The sequence below is a fragment of the Watersipora subatra genome, chromosome 3 (assembly GCF_963576615.1).
Source record: "Watersipora subatra chromosome 3, tzWatSuba1.1, whole genome shotgun sequence".
Taxonomy (NCBI): domain Eukaryota; kingdom Metazoa; phylum Bryozoa; class Gymnolaemata; order Cheilostomatida; family Watersiporidae; genus Watersipora; species Watersipora subatra.
Window position 1 is genome coordinate 58,304,604 of NC_088710.1, and position 19,985 is coordinate 58,324,588.

A 19,985-nucleotide genomic window follows, 5' to 3' on the forward strand; every position below is an offset into this window, starting at 1 on the left:
CTGAGGCTTTATTCGCTAGGGTTCGTTACAAAACCCTGCATTCTGACATAAATGGTCCAAGTTGGGAAGGCTTTTTTGGCACCCTTTAATACGTACATTATAAGCTCGTTGCTACGGAGAAACAACTGAGCACATAAATGTAGTAACATATTTTGTGATAATAGTTGAATTAAGTTTTTGGAAAAGTAAAGTGCTAGAAGAAAATATCAAAACGAGGAATACCAGCACTGAAACAGGTATATAGATTTGCGTGTCATTGCTACATTTCCAAAAAGCTTATTGCATAGCGTGGTTGTGCGCCAGTCCTTGATGCCTGTTCAGACAAGGTAACATGCAAGAGGAACGCTGTCCATTTTACCACAACTAACATATGAGCTTACAAGCTTTCTACTTCATGCACTCAATGTTAAAAAATCTTTGACTACGAGCATCTTTATCGTCTAGTGATATCATGCTACATGCACACCCTAAAAAAGTGAACTTGAAATGTTTTACTTTGCTCTGCAGGAAGCAACTTGTCAAATGAACAAACAGTTCCTCTCTAAAGCAGCAATCTAGCGAAATTTAAGCAGTTACTGTGGTAGTAGTGTGAAAACATAAATTGCCTTAGGTAGTCAAAGTTTTCTCTACATACTAGTCCCTCAGCTCGAACATTAGCAATATTTGCAAGTACTAAATTTATCGCCTTCTCCAAAAAATAGCAATTTAGCAGAAGGTATGAGACTTGTTAGAGCTCGGGTAAGGCTGCTGATAAGATTGTAGTAATCTAAGTAGTAGTAAAATAGCATACTATCTCACTACTGTTAGCAATATAACAAGGATATCGCTGGCACACCAACCGATGACACACCAGCCACTACGATGACACACCAACCTCCCCTTTGCCACCAGCCTTTACCACCACGGCGATACATGCCTACAGCAGAATGCTGTCACCGATCCCGCGGCAGTTCCTACTGCCAACCCGTAGGCAAACCAAATCAGCAGCCTCACTGATACCCAATGGACTCTCAAGTCTGATCTCTACAACGCAAATTGCTTGTCAGTAGAAGCACGGCAATACAGATGATCAGATCACTTGCTCTCCTGTTGAGCCCTCTGCCAAGCATCTGTTTAGCGCCTGCTTATATAGCGAGACCTGTTAGTCCCTCGGCTTTCTTGTGAAAAGCTAGCAAACGCTGCGACTGTCTAGGCGATTCAGGCTGCTCAGGCAGTCTGTCCGCCTCGACCGCTGGCCTCTCTGCATTAGCCTCAGATTTGACTTCCTCAGCTGGCAGCTGCGCTTTGTCGCCTGCCTGATTTGCTGCCGCCTCCTCATCGACCTCACTTAGAGACCCAACAGGCAATACAGGGTCAATAGCCAGCTCCACCGGCAGCATATTGATGGCATCCGCCTCCGAAAAGTGGTTGCCACCTAGACCCGATGATCTAGGTCGAATGTCACTGACAAGTCTATGGCTGACATGGCCAGTGATGGCCTTTTGATTGTCCGATGATTTCTCTCAAACATTCCATTACCGCCAGAGGCGTAGGCAGCTCAAAAACGAAGAAAAATTCCCCACCTGTCAGCAAACTGATGAAGAGCTGCTGACCTGAACACTGCTGAGTTGTCCAGCAACAACTCATAACATGGCTCGCACTCAACCATGATGCTACACAGCTGAGTCACTATCTGGGCTGCAGACTCAGTTTGCAGCCTGCGCCAGATGGCAAACCGCGACGGGCCACAGTCTACCATTGACAGAAAAGGACCGTCACCATAATGAGTCACATCAATAGCAACTCGGCACCAGTTATCCTCTACGGCCAAATCTCCAACGGTCACAATACTCTCGCACTGTAATGCAGGGTCAATGCGCTGGCATGCCTTGCACCCAGCCAGATTAGTCTTTACCTGTTTCTGTGACAGATCTTTATGAATCTGTCGTGCTAGGTAAAGCATCTTGTCAACCTCCAAATGGTGCGGCAAATGTGCTGCCCAAATGGCGTCTTCAGGACTTTCGCCGCTGACAATTGCAGCTGACACCTCAGCTGCTTCACAGTCAACCTCTCGGTACATCCGAGTACGCCCTGGTCATCCGATCAGCTTTATTCTCTACGGAAGGAACAAAGTGAACAAACACTGCAAGTCCATACTCGGCTATAGTGTCACGGATCACCCCTAAACGACACTTCACAAGCATCTCCGCAACACCCTTTGTTCGGATGCGGTTTTGTCCATCAATGGTGTTGGTCAACCAGTTAACAACTGTAAGCGAATCAATGGCCAATATGAAAGTTTTGAACCCCCACGCAATTGCCAAATTGATCCCCCAACCAACCGCCCTCCAACTCGGCAACATTGATGTGCTGATGGTCAGACTCCTTTTGGAGCCATGAAGCATCCTCCACAACGTTGCCATCGACCTCCAAGGCCACACCCATGCCAAGAGAGCTTGCATCAGTCCACACTGTAACAGAAGCACAAAGATTCCCCCTCTAAACTCCTTTGACTGGGGTCCTTGCTGTTACATATTAGCTGTGCAGTTAGCTTTCTTTTAGCTGTGCTATAATCGCATAATTGTCTAATAACCCATAGCTATGGGCTTGCTAATTAAGTCAGTTCCTTTATGTGCTTCTTACCTGTTAGCTGTGTTTTCTGTGATACAAGACTTATCGTGATAATACAATACAACAACTGGTGTCAGGAACGAACATTGTGGACTCACAGCCAGCATTTTTCTATTGTCTTGTTATGGATCCTAACATAAAAGCTTTGATCGATGCTATGCAGAAACAGCAACAGCAGTTCCAGCAGCAAAACGCTGATCTACAGAAGCAGTTTATCTTCTTGTTTGAAGCTACCAAGAGTGATAGTGCTGCATCAATACCAGTAGCTGTCGCCACACCCAAGTTTGAAGCATACGACAGGGGTAAAGAAAAATGGAACCAGTACCTTCAACGTTTCAATCAGCACTTTAATGTGTATCGGGTGGTAGATGACAGTCAGAAACGAGCATGCTTACTATCTTGGGTAGGAGCTGAGACATGCGACTTGTTATCAAACTTATTTGGCGCAGAGGATATTACAAGCAAGTCATTTACTGAGTTGTCGGAGAAACTTCATGAACACTTTGCAGATACCATACATGTTCAGGCAGCAAGATTTGAATTTTCTCAATGTAATATGAAGACTGGTCAATCATATGTTGATTGGGCTGCAGAACTTTGTGGACTCGCACGGCACTGTGCTTTCACGTGCAAAAGCAAAGGCTGTGGCACTAGTTATGTTGATGAACAAATTCGTGACATAATCATTAAAGAGACACCACATGCTGATGTACGTCGCCAGTGTCTACTTGATGCTGATCCTTCTCTTAATGATGTTCTTAAGAAGGCTACAGCATTCATCAAGACAACGGAGACCGATAAAATTCTCAAGGGGGAGACAACTTCTCCAGCTATTGAAGACACAGTAAACAAAATGTCAGGTCAGTACAAGCAAAGATCACGCCGAGGTCAACAAACCATTGGAAAGCAACAAGCTAATGCACAGAACACAGGTATGTTGAAGTCTTGCCCTAGCTGTTACATTAAACATGACAGAAAAAATTGTCCCTGCAGAGCATTTGTCTGCAGGAGATGTGAGGTCAAAGGTCACATTGAGGCTGTCTGTATGGCTAAGACAGCAGCACAAAGTCAGACAGAACAGTCTGCTAGGACAGTTGAAAACTCTGTGTTAAGTGTGCTCACTGATGCAAGTGAACCTTATCATTCAGTACATGCAGTTTCAGATAATCTTTTCCAACGAGTCAATAGAAAGGTTTGGATCAAAACTGTTGTCAATGGTCATGATGCAATGTTTCAATGGGACAAAGGGGCTACTTGCTCTATAGTTGATTTGCAAGGCTACCAAAGTCTTGGATCACCCCTCCTCTTACCTGTCAGTACCCATCTTAAAGCGTATGAGCAGAGTGAGTTACAGATTAAAGGACAATGTTCAGTTAGTGTGAAGGTAGGAGATGTGGAAAAACAAAATCTCAAACTTCTTGTTGTAAACACAACACAAGGCTCAAACCTTTTTGGTCTAGATTGGAGTGACAAATTCGGTCTCTCGCAGCAGGGGCTAGCTATATTGACACAGGGTAGTTGTGATGTTACCTGTACTGTCACAGAAAGTAACCCTATTGGATTTAGGGACAAAATCATTGCACTCTCCTCTAAGTACTCTGATGTCTTTAAGACAGGTCTTGGCCGATGTAAAAAGGTAAAAGTACCAGTACGCTTGAAACCAGGAAGCACACCAAGCTTTTCTAAACCTCGTGTAGTGCCATTCTCTAGATGCCAAGCTGTAAAAGAAGAGCTAGATCGATTAGTTAAAGCTGGTGTTTTGGAACATGTGGACTTTAGTGATTATGCTGCTCTAATAGTAGCAGTTTCCAAACCAAATGGAAGAGTGCGTATATGTGGTGATTTCAAAATGTTGAACCAACAAATATCAATTGATCAACACCCATTACCAAGCCTTGAAGAGTTGCTAGAGAAGTTGAGAGGCGGGGTACACTTTTCCAAGATAGACCTGGCAGATGCCTACTTGCAACTAGAGTTAGGTGATAATGCAAAGAAGTTGTGTGTCATCAACACTCAATGTGGTTTGTTTCGCTACAACAGGATGTGTTTTGGATTGGCATCAAGCCCTGCACAGTTTCAGCGATGCATGGACTCAATGATTGCTGACTTACCTGGAGTTGCAGCATACTTGGATGATCTGATTGTCACTGGTAGCAGTGAGAGTGAGCACTTGTCTAATCTCGACAAACTCTTAGCTAGACTACAGGAGTATGGGCTCCGCATACAGAGAAAGAAATGCGAGTTCTTTAAGAATGCTGTTGAATACCTAGGTCACATAATAGACAAGAATGGCAAGACTCCCTTGAATTCTGCAATAGAGGCTATTGAACAGCTTCCACGACCACAGAACTTACAACAGCTGCAGGCGTTTTTGGGCAAGATCAACTACTATGGCTCATACATTGCTGATCTGTCTAGCAAAGCAGCACCCCTCTACAAGTTTCTTCGTGAAAATGTTGAGTTTGACTGGACTGACGAGTGTGACAAGGCCTTCCATGTTCTTAAAGAAAGTGTCATCAAGGCTACCAAACTTACCCATTTTGACCAGAGTAAACCGCTGGTTCTAGCAACAGACGCATCTAACTATGGAATTGGGGCAGTACTCTTACAAGAGGAAAATGGAGCTGAAAGACCACTAGCACATGCATCAAAGACATTGAGCGTGCGCCAAAAGAATTACTCACAGATAGAGAAAGAAGCGCTTTCTATCATCTATGGAGTGACTAAGTTTAGACAGTATCTATATGGGAGACGTTTTACGCTCATTACTGATCATAAGCCCCTGGTTGCCATGTTTTCACCAGAAAGGAATATCCCCGTTTTAACAGCTCAGCGACTGCAGAGATGGGCCCTCACACTGATGGCTTATCAGTATGACATCAAGTACAAACCTACAGCACGGCAATGCAGATGGCTTGTCCAGGTTACCTATAGGGGCAGACCCGAAGTTTGACTATGATGAAGAGAAGGAGAGCATTGAGGTCTCACACACTATACAAGAGGAGCTCGATCATGGTCCCCTTGACGATGAGGCTGTTAAACAAGAAACCATGAAAGACACATCACTACAGATAGTGAAAGAGTGGATACTGAATGGCCTTTGGCCCAATAAGCTTACAGCTAGCTATGAACATTTGCGGCCATATTGGAATATGAGGGAGTCTCTTTTTGTTCATGGGGAGGCTGTGCTTTTGCAACGTGATGACACTACTAGAGTTGTCATTCCACAGGCTCTGAAGAGTAAAATGTTAGACTTGCTGCATACATCACACTGGGGTGTAGAAAGAGTAAAACAGCTTGCTCGTCGATACGCATGGTGGCCTAGCATCAATGCAGACATAGAACAGCTAATCAAAGCTTGTGAACCTTGCCGAATCTGTGCCAATGACCCAGCCAAGACTTACCAAAGTTGGCCGTCCACCCAACTACCATGGGAACGAATTCATTTGGATTATGCAGGACCTTTTAAAGGTCAGATGTGGTTAGTTTGTGTAGATGCATATTCCCGATATCCATACATTGCTATGCTAGATGTAGGAAAAACTACTTCTAAGGACACAATTGGCGTGCTACGACAGATCTTTGTACATGAAGGTCTGCCTCGGACTATTGTTACGGATAACGGCCCACAATTCGTGTCAAATGAATTTGACCAGTTCTGCACCATGCATGGCATTAAACATATAACATCTCCCGCATTCCATCCTGCATCGAATGGAGAAGCGGAGAGATTTGTCCAGACTCTTAAGCAATCTGTAGAGAAGAATTGTGCAGGAGGGGAGAAAATCAAGACTGCCCTACAACTGTTTTTAACCACTTACAGATGTTTGCCTCATCCCTCTTTGAACTGGAAATCACCTGCTGAAGTTCTACATGGACAACAGCCGAGAAATACTCTGACCTTGCTGAAACCAATTCAGAACAAGAAAACTCTCTCACCAGGTCAAGCATCTTCTACATCATCACGGTATGAAGTAGACTCTTTGGTTTATGCAAGGAACTATAGCTCTGGACCTAAGTGGATACCTGGAACGATAATTAACAAGCTGGGTAACATACTGTATGCTGTGCGAACAGACCGTGGTTTATGGAGACGACATGCCAATCAGCTACAAGCTAGACTTCAAGTTAATGATACATCGACAAATGACAATATCATCACAGCTTCAAATGATCTTAACATCCAACCTGCCCAATCTGTACCTGATGAGAAGCCAGTACAAAGTCCCAGATATCCTACTCGTAATAGAAGACGACCTGATTACTATAACAGTTCTAAGTTCTAACAAGGTCATGACTAACCATAAACTCAGAATAGTGAGGGAGATGTGTTACATATTAGCTGTGCAGTTAGCTTTCTTTTAGCTGTGCTATAATCGCATAATTGTCTAATAACCCATAGCTATGGGCTTGCTAACTAAGTCAGTTCCTTTATGTGCTTCTTACCTGTTAGCTGTGTTTTCTGTGATACAAGACTTATCGTGATAATACAATACAACACTTGCGGCAGGCTCTTGCCAAGAGCTCACCAGCCAGACTGCTGACTGTCTTCCCGAAAGGAGAGTCTCAAGCTCCACTGCAGCCCAGCCGTTTTAAAAAACTGCACTGTGGGCACAGCCACTCTGCCACAGAGTAGTGGCCAACCAGTCGGCCACATATCGAAAACAGCTCTCTCTTCGTGGGCGCTGAGGGCTCGAAATTGTACTCAGAAAGAGCTTTTCCCTCGACATCTGCATATGCCCACTGGAATCTTTCTGCAAAGCAACACTCAGCAACCGGCCTCCATCTAAGGCCTCAGACTCCTTTGTCTCAAGCCCATATCTAGCCAAGTGGTCTCTCAACCCTTGAGCACTTAGTACGGACTCCTGAACCACTATGTCATCAATATAGTGATCAGTACCACGATGAACACGTTCGTCCAATGACAGAACTTTAAGGATTGAGGTCATGATTCTTGGTGCACATGACAGGCCAAAACCCAGTCGAGTTTAGGCATAGTGCACACCCTTGTACCTCACAACCTGGTACTTCCACAGGTCCTTGGAAATGTGGATCTGCAGGTATGCGAACTTAAGGTCTACCACATTCAGCTCGCCCGGCAGCTGCCGCCATTTCCTAATCTTATCAGCGCACACCGCCACTACGCCATCACCAGTATGACACTCGACAAATGCATTCAGCTCACAATAATCCATGACTGGGCACACTTTATCTTTCGTCGGCTGAACTACTGCCAGCAGAAAAATGATGTCTTCTACAGGCTCGTGCCAACGCTTCAGCCAGCCTTTTGAGATCCAGCTCTCGAGTTTTGGCGCAATAGCGCTCTCGCACCTGAAGTGCCTGAGTACATTTATACTCAGAGATCCTGGTCTAGAGCCCGTTAGACAGCTCTCAGACAACTGCCAACTACCAGTCCAGTGACCTTTGGCAAACTTGGCGATAAAATCTAGATCATCAACCTGCAGAAGGCTCGTACTGCCGCAGGTTGATGGCCCAGAGTCATCCCCAGCCTTGCTGGCTGCACTAACAGCGGGCTTTCTTCGAGAAACTCCGCAGCATCTTCTCGGTGAAGTTTTCCCCACATGACACTGTATTTTGAATCTACACCTCTGCCAGCAGTGACACCACCCATATGATGGATGACATCATCGCCAAGAAAGCAGTCGACCGCGAGATTCTTTAACTCACTCATTACTGGCGCAGTAACACGAAAGCAGTGTCCATGCAAACCAATAATGACTCGAGATCGGCCTCTCATGTGAGAAACTTTGCCATCGGCCGTTAGCAAAGGCTGGCCTGGCCTAATAGGAAGCCCCACCACAATCTGCGGACTCAGCGACGTCCGCGCGCTTCCTGTGTCTACAAGACACATGAAACGACGAACGTTAAGAATGGCCTGAACAACTGGCATGCGACTACTACACAAAGCCCTACCAGTTGCCCCGGACAGTACTAAACTGTCCGACCGCATGCGTGTACTAATTCGTGCTACTCCGTTTCCATTGAAGAAGACTGTCTGCGCCCTCCTCGTGAAAACTCAATCCACCACTGGCAGACCCGGCAGCTAAGCCATCACGAGCTCGCTGTCTAGGACAGCCAGAGACGAGGTGCTCAGTGCTGCCACACCTGAAGCAATCTCTGTTGGCAGGCGCCTTTCTTGACTTCTTTCCTGAGGCGCTCTTACGCCCAAGTCTGTTCTGTTGACAGGCTTTTACACGGTGATTTCCACCACACCAAAAACAGTTGGAACTGCTGTCCTGCTGCTTAGAAACAGCAGCGAGACCTCTTGTCGAGTTCCTGCGAGAGCGAGCTTCCGCAGCTCTCTGCGAAACTAAGCGATCTCGCACACCGGCCAGCACTGACCCAAAATCAGCCGTGTATGCGTGTTTGTGCGCAATGGCCCACTCATAAACGGAAGATGGAAGCCCCTCGTAAAACTTGACTCGAAAGCCAAGATCATCTTAGGACATCCTCAGTCTCTTCCCAAATCGTTCCAAACGATCCAAATAATCGTCAACTGTATGACCAACGCCAAACTGGCAGTTGACAAATTGTCGCCATGCTTCCTGTCGAGGCATGGCATACTCGGCTACCAGAGCAGCCTTCACGACCTCCCTGCTGGAGGCCTCTCCCACCATTATACGGCTATATAGCCGGGCAGCCCCGCCTTGCAGCATATATGGGAGGAGTTCCACCGCTGCAACTCTTTCTAGAGCACAGAATCGCTCATAGTCAGCGATCCACGCAGACACCTCCATTGGCCCATCGCCAGTGAACCCGGGCAGATGCCGGCTTAGCCGATCCAAAATCGGCCCACGAGCCTGATTGAGAATACTGGCCAAAACACCAGCATGTAACTGCATCGAAGCAGGTGCCTGTGCACCTACTCCTGAAGAACCAGCATCAGCAGGTGCTGGTTTCGAGCCCTCTTGTCTCTCAGGGAGAGGACCAGTGTCCTCGCTCCCTGACGCCATACCCTCAGTTACGGCTGCCAACTAAATTGGCTACTCAGCTTCAAAAGCCCTGACCAAGGCCGAAATAGTTTGTTAGCAATATAACAAGGATATTGCTGCGCAGCACCAAGCTGCTACGATGACACACCAACCTCCCCTTTGCCACCAGCCTTCACCACTATGGTTATACACGCCCACAGCAGAATGCTGTCACCGATCTCACCGCAGTTCCTACTGCCAACCCGTAGGCAAACCAAATCAGCAGCCCACTGCTACCCAATGGACTCTCAAGTCCGATCTCCACAACACAAATTGCTTGTCAGTAGAAGCATGGCAATACAGATTATCAGCTCACTTGCTCTCCTGTTGAACCTTCTGCCAAGCATCTGTTTAACGCCTGCTTATATAGCGAGACCTGTTAATCCCTCGACTTTCTTGTGAAAAGCTAGCTTTTCAAAGCCCTGGCTTTGAAAGCCCTGGCTTTCCATGAAAGCCAGTCCCTTGTTACCGGCTAAGCACTAGGAAGCCTCGGATATTTATATAATATCCCACATATTTATATAAGCTCTAATAATCTACTACTCACCGTAGATTATTAGAGCTTATATATACAGCATATTTAAGGTCATTGTTAGATGAACCAATAATATACAGGGCTGTATATCATTAGATAAACACACCAATGAGGTACAAGTTGAAGTTATTAGCTTTTACATTATATTAATACAATTTACAAGATAATAATTTTGTTAATAAGCTAATAATTTTATTAATTAGAGATATAATTGTAATATTATATTTCTAATTAATAGTAATTATACTAGGTATTTATTGGCTAAATGGTATTGAGTTAGCAATACTTGCATAAATGAGATTTTGTATTTGTTTTTACTTCAATTAATGTCGTATATATTCAGGTTTGTGGTCCCAAAACATTTTGCAAGCAAAATATAGTGAGGAATCTAGAAAGTTGTTTTTTTTTATATTGAAACTAGCAAACGGCATGGGGTATTTTTGGATTATGAACTAAAAATAAGCCAATACACTTGAACAAAAAAGCTCAATCATTAAATGTTTAGGTGAGACATATAAGATATGTTTAAATAAAAAAAACCTTGTGTCTTGCTGCAACAGAAACAGGACAGCAAAAGCAGATACAAATGCTTTTTGTAAACAGCTATTGACAGATGATTTCACAGTCATTTGTTAACATCCTAATAATGTTAATGAACATCCTAGATGAACCTGAATAATAATAATAGGCGAAGTCATTAGAGTAAGGCTTGCTAGAATTTAAGAAATGCTCCACAAAACTTTTCCAAATGTTGAATATTAAAAAAAATTATGCATGTAGTTATTATTGATTTTTTAGTGGCAAGTGTGCTGGCAGGTTAAAATTTCTGCATTTGTGCATTGTGAAATAAACTCTTTACATCCAATCAAGCACTAGTTGTTCTGCTTGTATTGAACAATGGTAAAGTGCACAATTTGGGAATGCTTCAAGCACTGTTATCGTAAACAACCAGTAACATTACAAACTTTGTAATATTATTTGGTGATGATTTGGCAGTAGAGTGTAAATTACCTTTCAATGCTTGTATCTCCTACACTCTTAATAACAGATAGCTTCACTTGCAGTACATGTTATTTCTACTGGTGTCTGTAAATATGTGTTGTTCATTTATTTAGTTATAGCAATTAAAACCAAGAAACTGGAATTAATCAATTAATGAAAACCTGTCCCGCACTGAAATTGAACTCGGAAACTCTGGTTGTGCAGACAGGTGTACTATCCACTATACCAGACGGCCTGCTTGCTAGATTATGGAATAATTGTGCTCAAACTTATTACACTTGGCGTTGCAGTAGTAATAAAATTATTACTTAATGAAGTTGAGTAACTTACCTGGAATGCTAGATCTTTACTAAAATCTTGACTAAAACAATACCCGCATTTTGGGTCAGTTTAACAATTGTTACGCATAACGGTCAACAGTGTTAGTTATTAACCCCAAGCAAGCGCTTTTAGCGTGAGTATCTTAACCAATGTAATGACTATTTGCCCTATGAATCTATTGTATTCCGTGTAGCCTAATGGTTAGGTGCTCTGCCTCTCGATCTGGAGGACTCGAGATTTAATCTAGTGCCGTGCTGGTTTTTAATTGCTAGATTTTAATTGCTATAACTGGACACAGGGTTTAACAAAAAGACAAACACAGAGATTTATTTATATAGACCTCAGTGTTTGTTTGTCTGTTGTCTGTCATTCGTGTGTCCAGGTATAGTGTTTAAAATCTAGGAACGAAAAACCTGCTTCGCACTGTAATTAAACTTGGAAACGCCTGTTCTGCAAACATGTGGGCTATCCACTACACTGTTCTTGTCATACTATTATATAATTGTTCACATACTTATTACAACTGCCAATCTTTAATGCCACTTGGTTAAAATAGCATGCTTCAGTTATGCTTCAGCTAGCATGCTTGAAGATCATGATCGCGTGAAAGAGGATGATGGAATCTGTTTTGCTAACAGTGGCAAAAGTTGTAATGACGGCTCTTATTATAGTAAGGAATTAGACTAGCTTAAGTTACTCAACTTTAAGGGGTAAAGAAACTTAGCCCGTGGCAACTACATTATTTACAGCTGTTTTAAATCTTGAAACGAGTGTATATCTTAAATAAGAAAAGTTTTTCAACAATCTGTCTTAGCTATGCCTTCAGCTTTGAAATATTTATGCATTAGTTTTCAAATATTATATATTGGTTGGACACACACAGAAATAAACAAATACTTTCATTTAAAAGTTAAAATGGTGAATGTTGTATATGTTAAAAAATAAAATTCTGTGCAAAAACTTTTTTTATTATGCTAGCAACGCTAGGCATTCAGCTAGTCTTTACTATAATAAGAGCCGTGTCTGTCTGTCTGTCCGTAGTGACAGTTTGAGATAGGGATAAGTAATTGCCTCGTATAAGATTCAAAACCACCACAGTCGGCTTATTGTAGGGAAACACTAACATCCTGTCTTAATCAACCACCTTCAGGTAGTGTCAAATAATTGTGGAGATAGTTATGCTCTGCTTTATCAGCATGCCTGATGATCTTTTGCGGCACGCTGGACTGCTAGGGTACTAGTAGTACATAATAGACCGATGTGTTTCTACTTAAGAAATCAGAAAGGTTTGTAGGAGAAAAACCAGCCTCTGTTTATACTTCCATCATTACTCCAACTAGTAAATACTTGTAATACTTCATACCCATACTGTATTATCTTTTCTTATATGTGTAGGGTTTCAGTTTTTATTGTACATGTATATAAGGTGATATCATGTGCAAAATATGTGTCTGGTTTTTGCTATTGCAGGCTTGTGAATAGAGATACCGATGTTGGCGATTTGAACAACCCTTTTGAAATTCTGTTTTAGATCTGGTACAAACTTTTTCTTCAAGATGCGCAACTCTAGGTTAAAGAAACAGTCTGACATGACGGAGGTGTGTTTATGTTTATTACAATATCATTTACATGAAATTTTTTCATGACTTTATGAGGTGTTTGAATGAAAAAGAGAAGAAAATGTACGCACACTGCATCCATGTGAGGTTTTTTGTTTTTATTAATGATCAGTTTAAATGCCTTGAGAACCTCTATCTATTGTACATAATTTTTGAGGTTATTTTTTATAACTTTCAAATCTAAAACAATGGTACTAAAAAGTCCTATTTTGCATTAAGTTTTATTATGCAATATAATGAAATAATAGCTATTACCATAATAACTAACATAAGAATTAATGTTTGCAAATCAAAATTCAAAGGTGATTTGTAAAAGTTAGTCTACCACAATTGATAGTCTGTATGCTGCCCTTGCAGAAACCAGATGCTTTAACAGCAGTTGCTCTACAAGATCATCTCATGAGAAATATGAACTTGGAGCTGTCTATGTGTCCCAAGAGATCTGCTCAAGATCATCTGGGCAAGAAACTAGCCTACCGAAAACCCAAAGGAAAAGCTGTTGTAGATACGAACAGAAAGAAGTACACAGGTTGAGTTGCTCAGTTGGCTCCATGCATGATATATCTAACCTCTGTCATACAGAATTGTAATGAGTTTGGTCAAAAGCCTGAGCCGTGTTGTAGGTAAAAACCTATACATGCATTATTTATCTTCATTTACGTATTAAAATGTATTCCAAGACGACCAAATAATCAGACAGTCATGTAATGATGCTAGGCAACAGTTCCAATTTATTAAAAGCCCCTTTGCTATATGCTCAACCGTTTTGTATAATTGTTTATTTAGTTTTTGGTTTTTTCATTCTGCTATTTTATCTATGTATTTAGCTAATGTATATCAAGCAAAGGATTTTTACACTAAATCTAGCAATTTTTTGCATTTAGTGTCGTCCAAAAGCAGTTGCGAGACAAAAGAGTACATTTTGGAGCCACAGCCTCCTCCACCTACTCTGGGTAAGTTTGGGAATCTCTAATTACTTCTCTAAGTCACAACGCATTCCTTCTTCTTTTTCTGTCTATCGTTCTTGTTTTTATTTCTCTTCTTTCTAGCTCTCACTTTATCTTACCTCTTCTCCCTTCTGTCATCCACCATTTCTCTCTCCTTTCACCTCCACCTCTTCTCCCTTCTGTCATCCACCATTTCTCTCTCCTTTCACCTCCACCTCTTCTCCCTTCTGTCATCCACCATTTCTCTCTCCTTTCACCTCCACCTCTTCTCCCTTCTGTCATCCACCATTTCTCTCTCCTTTCACCCCCACCTATTCTTCCTTCTCTCTCATCTACCATTTCTCTCTCCTTTCACCCCCACCTATTCTCCCTTCTCTCTCATCCACCATTTCTCTCTCCTTTTACCCCCACCTATTCGCCCTTCTCTCATCCACCATTTCTCTCTCCTTTCACCCCCACCTATTCTCCCTTCTCTCATCCACCATTTCTCTCTCCTTTCACCCTCACCTATTCTCCCTTCTCTCTCATCCACCATTTCTCTCTCCTTTTACCCCCACCTATTCGCCCTTCTCTCATCCACCATTTCTCTCTCCTTTCACCCCCACCTATTCTCCCTTCTCTCATCCACCATTTCTCTCTCCTTTCACCCCCACCTATTCTCCCTTCTCTCTCATCCACCATTTCTCTCTCCTTTCACCCCCACCTATTCTCCCTTCTCTCTCATCCACCATTTCTCTCTCCTTTCACCCCCACCTATTCTTCCTTCTCTCATCCACCATTTCTCGCACTTTTTTTCTTTCTTAACCGCTGTTTTAAGCATCCCTGTCTCCCGTCTCTTCACTGACCATGTTTTTTCTGACCCGGTGACTTCCAATGAATTCATAGCATGGGTCTTCAACTAGTTAATGTTTACTGTGACAAAGCTTTGTTTGTCTGATTAATGAATAAAAATACGGCTTGCTATCTATTGTCTGTTAGTCACATAATGTTCGGCTTTACATGAGAAAGTTCTTACACAGCGAGCATATGAAAGCAATAATTTAACAAATGCGAATGCTGCAGCATTTTCTTATATAGAACTATTGCATATGTTGGTTGCTTATAAAGAACTATTGCATATGTTGGTGGAACATCTCATGAAAATTTAGCTTAAATTGGTTGTAGTCAGCTGAGTTTCACATTTTTGATAAATTTTAAAACTTGTTGTAATGTTGTTCATTAACTAGTATTTTACATACAACTCCATTCACGTTATTTATGTCCGTATACAACCGGTATATTGTTGATTCCAGTCTTTAAAACTGGACACCTGAAGGTCATTGGTTAAGGTCAATCATGTAGGCATTTAGTTGCGTTTATTTTCATCTTCAGATTTGAATTCAAGTCTTGATCATTTCCACAAGATTTCAGAAACTCTTATTGTAATCGTTTGGATAGGTTTTTTTAATTTACAGACTCGTCTCAAATAGAATGAAAAATACTTAAATTTTTAATCTACCATAGGTTATTTACCTCTCCTATGCAACTGGCATCATAGGTGTAATATAGGTATCCATCTATTAATTGGCAGCGCAGAGGCTTGGTTTGGTGGAACAGCCGAGGTCACTGTTGAATGAGACAGAGTGGGCCATCGCTAAAAGCAAAGCTCAAGAGAGACATGATTTCTCTCAGCCGTGCGTTATATGCAAAGAAGACATCGGGAAGCTGTGCCACGTGAGCAGACAACTTACTGCCTTCTAAACATTTTTAACAGTTTCTCAGCTCTTTTTACGGAACTGAGAAAACAATTTATAATTTAAAAAAAGTTTAAATACTTAGGAACATGTGTTTAAACTTGACTAGAAACAATCGTCTTTTTCTCTACTTACTTTTTAGCATTTATTTTGAAAAAAAAAAACTCTTCAGTTCTTACTATTTGTATATCAAATAGCGAGTTCAACCTAGTGAAAAGTATATGAAAGTAACGTTATACACTTTTTAATGTAAATACCTGATTTAATACTGTGTGGAAATTGTGCTAGGTAAAAATCACAAATGTTTATGAATGCTGATCTACGGAAATGATCGCAAAGGGTTAAATTTTTGTAGTGTATTGCTATTTTAGAGACCATAATGCCTGGTTCACCCCAATGTCATATGTATGGCGTGCGAGGTGCTGTGCTCTCGCGCGACTGTGCAGGACTATGCTCTTGTGGTGTGTGGGCAGAGTTTAGTTGCAACATCCTGTGATTTCATAGCTATTTGGTTCACATCAATTGGGCACCTGCATAAGCTTGCATAGTAGCTTGCAGCACTTCGCACAACACAGGTCTGAACCAGGCATAACTTACTGTTACGTAATACGTATAGTCACAAGTGTATATCTACTCTGTAAACTGCTGATCAGTCATATGCTGTAGTGCAAACAATCTTTCAGGTCTCTGTAATATATAAAGCATCGGGAATCGTGCATGCTATCTATTGTTTTTTAGCTGTTGTATAATGTTTTATAAATAAAAAGTATATAGCCTATTGTTGTAAAAAATAATTTTTTTCTTTGTTTCTCAACCTAAATTTTTATGCAAATATTTGTGATTCTCAGGCTATTTTACATCAGTTGCTTATCCGCCTTTCTAGTTGGTATAATATATAATATATATATATTATATATATGTAATATATATACTGAATATATATACTGGATATATATACTGTATATATATACACTGAATATATACTGTATATATACAGTATATACATGTATATACAGTATATATATTACTGTATATATATGCTGTATATATATATACAGTATATATATACAGTATATATATACAGTGTATATATATGTATATATATACTGTATATATATATACAGTATATATATACAGTATATATACCGTATATATGTTACTGTATATATATACTGTATATATACAGTATATATATATATATACAGTATATATATATATATATATATATATATATATATATATATATATATATACAGTATAAATATACTGTTGTACAATACTCAAGCTTGCTACTGATGCATTATTGCACTGAGGCTTTTGTTGACAGGTGATACTGTCCTGCTCTCACGTCTTCCACAAGAACTGCTTGCAGGCATTTGAAAGATTTAGCGGTAAGAAAGCGTGTCCGATGTGTCGCAAGGAACAATATCAGACACGAGTTGTCTATGATGGCGCAGACGCGTACAAGCATAAAAGTGCTATGAGGTGAGGAACACAACTCCCACCTGAATTCACTTCTCCGTTTTTGTTAATATTCCAAGGTGCCACTTGAAACAGTTTCTAAACATGGTAGTTGTTTTATACACTTCATACTGTTATCTACATCTACTTATTTTTACAGCGACTTTTAAACTCCATGCAAATTTACCCTTTAATTATTTTTACCGTTGGTAAGGGACTGGTACTATATGTATGTCTTTTTATGCTGGTCACGAGGCTATTCCACTAACCGCTCTGTTACCCTGACTAACATCTCAAATACTCTTTGTTGATTAGTCATGTAGGTGATGCGCTTTAACAGCGGATGACAGACATAGCGTCAGGCTCCGTGTTTTTCCCTGTGTTGTAGAATACAGGCTTGTTGGAGAGGCTTTATAGTTCGTTGCTGGTATAAAAAGCTCAGAGAGACTCTTCCTCCATCAGATCCAAAGCTCAGACAGGCTTTTTATGAAACTAAGGTATTATTTATGGCACTGCTGGTTGACTGTGCAGTCAAAGGGAGGAACTCAGAAATTTTAAGCGGCATTCAAGTTTATTCTTTGGAGTTTTTTTCGAAGTACTGGTTTGCAGCTTTAGAAAGTTAATAGTAGCACAGAGAAAGCTCAGCCTCAGCTGCAAGCATGCCAACTGAATTCTGATTGCATTACGTTGACAATCAGCTTCCATATTCTATACATGTATATGCAATACTTCTCAGGTCTATATTAGGATTGCCAAGACTGGTGAATTGAGACTATGTAAACTGTGAACCAGACATCTGTCACATGCTGTTTTAAAGAGCCCAAAAATATGGGAGTAGTTTAGTTCTGTAAGTTATAAGTTTTCCAGAGGTTGTTTCGGCAGAGACTATAAAATTAGTTGTCTTCTTAAGTAGTTGCAGCTACAACTGCAATAACTGATAGAATTATTGTTAACAGCTGCAGCAAATAACTGATAGAATTATAGTGAACAGTTGCAGCAGATAACTGGTAGAATTATTGTTAACAGTTGCAGCAGATAACGGTAGAATTATTGTCAGCAGCTGCAGCAGATAACTGGTTGAATTATTGTTAACAGTTGCAGTAGATAACTGATAGAGTTATTATTAACAATTGCAGCAGTTAACTGATAGAATTATTGTTAACAGTTGCAGCAGATAACTGGTAGAATTATTGTTAACAGCTGCAGCAGATAACTGGCAAAATTATTGTTAACAGTTGCCGCAGATAACTGATAGAATTATTATTAACAGTTGCAGCAGATAACTGATAGAATTATTGTTAACAGCTGTAGCAGGTAACTAATAGAATTACTGCTAACAGCTGCAGCAGATAACTGATCGAATTATTGTTAACAGTTGCAGCAGATAACTGATAGAGTTATTATTAACAATTGCAGCAGTTAACTGATAGAATTATTGTTAACAGTTGCAGCAGATAACTGATAGCATTATTGTTAACAGCTGCCGCAGATAACTGGTAGAATTATTGTTAACAGCTTCATCAGATAACTGGTATAATTATTGTTAACAGCTGCAGCAGATAACTGGTAAAATTATTGTTAACAGCTGCAGCAGATAACTGATAGAATTATTATTAACAGTTGTAGCATGTAACTGATAGAATTATTGTTAACAGCTGTAGCAGGTAACTGATAGAGTTACTGCTAACAGCTGCAGCAGATAACTGATCGAATTATTGTTAACAGTTGCAGCAGATAACTGATAGAATTATTATTAACAGTTGCAGCAGGTAACTGATAGAATTATTATTAACGGTTGCAGCAGACATCTGGCAGAATTATTATTAACAGCCACAGCAAATAATTGGTACAATTGGTGTTAACAGCCGCGACAGATAACTGATAAAATGGTTGTTAACAGCTGCAGCAGATAACTGACAGAATGGTTGCCAGCTTGGATCTAAAGGTCAATAGCTTGCTGCATGAAGTCTCTAAAAATTTGGAAAATAGCCGACAAATCTTTGAGCTCTTTGACGCTCGACAAAAAACCATCTCAGTGGAAGCATGGCATCATCTCTATAAGAGGGTAAGTTTTTAACAGCGCATCTTCTTAAGATACGTAACAATTGTAATACTGCTGCGATAGCATATAAATTTTACTATTCCGGAATATTCCGAGTCAACATTTTTATTCTGTCTAGCATATATTCGTCAGTGATGTAACACCTGTGCGTGTGTACGATGCTTTTCAGCTGCAGTTGCTAATTTTTAGGCGCTATCGCGACAAGAGTCGGACTGTCCGATATGTCTGACAAGTGTCTCAGAACAAGATGAGCGACCACAAGTTCTCACTTCTTGCTCTCATCTCTTCCATGAAGTCTGTCTGAGAATGTTTGAGACACTCGCTGACTCCGAAATGGCATCCAACTCGTGCCCTGTTTGCAGATCAGTTTATCAAAAGCAGCAGATAAACCTTTTATGAATTAATAGATCGCTTATAAAAATCTGATATTTTTATATAATGGTTTGTTGTTTCAACTCTTTGGTTTTTATTGCTATGTGAAATAAGTGTATATGCTATCTGTATGTAGGAAATTTTGTTCCAGATAATAAATATAGCATTGGGAAGTTATGAGATTGCGGTGCAAGGCTTGATTAAAACGCAAATGTTTTTGTGCGTAGTGTGCATCTATGTGATGCAATTGTTTTGTTCATTGTTTCTTTCATGATGTCAGTTTATATTTGTGGCAGCAGATGCTTGTAGCAACAGATCTGACAACTTGCAT

General features: G+C 40.8%; 1 protein-coding gene across 1 annotated transcript; it reads left to right on the forward strand.

Moving 5' to 3' along the window:
- Nucleotides 1-121: 121 nt before the first annotated feature.
- LOC137391318 (RING finger protein 32-like) lies at nt 122-19,942 on the forward strand. Its single transcript, XM_068077748.1, has 9 exons — nt 122-236; nt 12,992-13,058; nt 13,437-13,608; nt 13,964-14,032; nt 15,597-15,739; nt 17,087-17,244; nt 17,609-17,717; nt 19,121-19,285; nt 19,472-19,942. The coding sequence occupies exons 2-9, from the start codon at nt 13,017-13,019 to the stop codon at nt 19,679-19,681; spliced, it is 1,068 nt and encodes a 355-aa protein (XP_067933849.1). The 5' UTR covers nt 122-236; nt 12,992-13,016; the 3' UTR covers nt 19,682-19,942.
- The last annotated feature ends 43 nt before the right edge of the window (nt 19,943-19,985 follow it).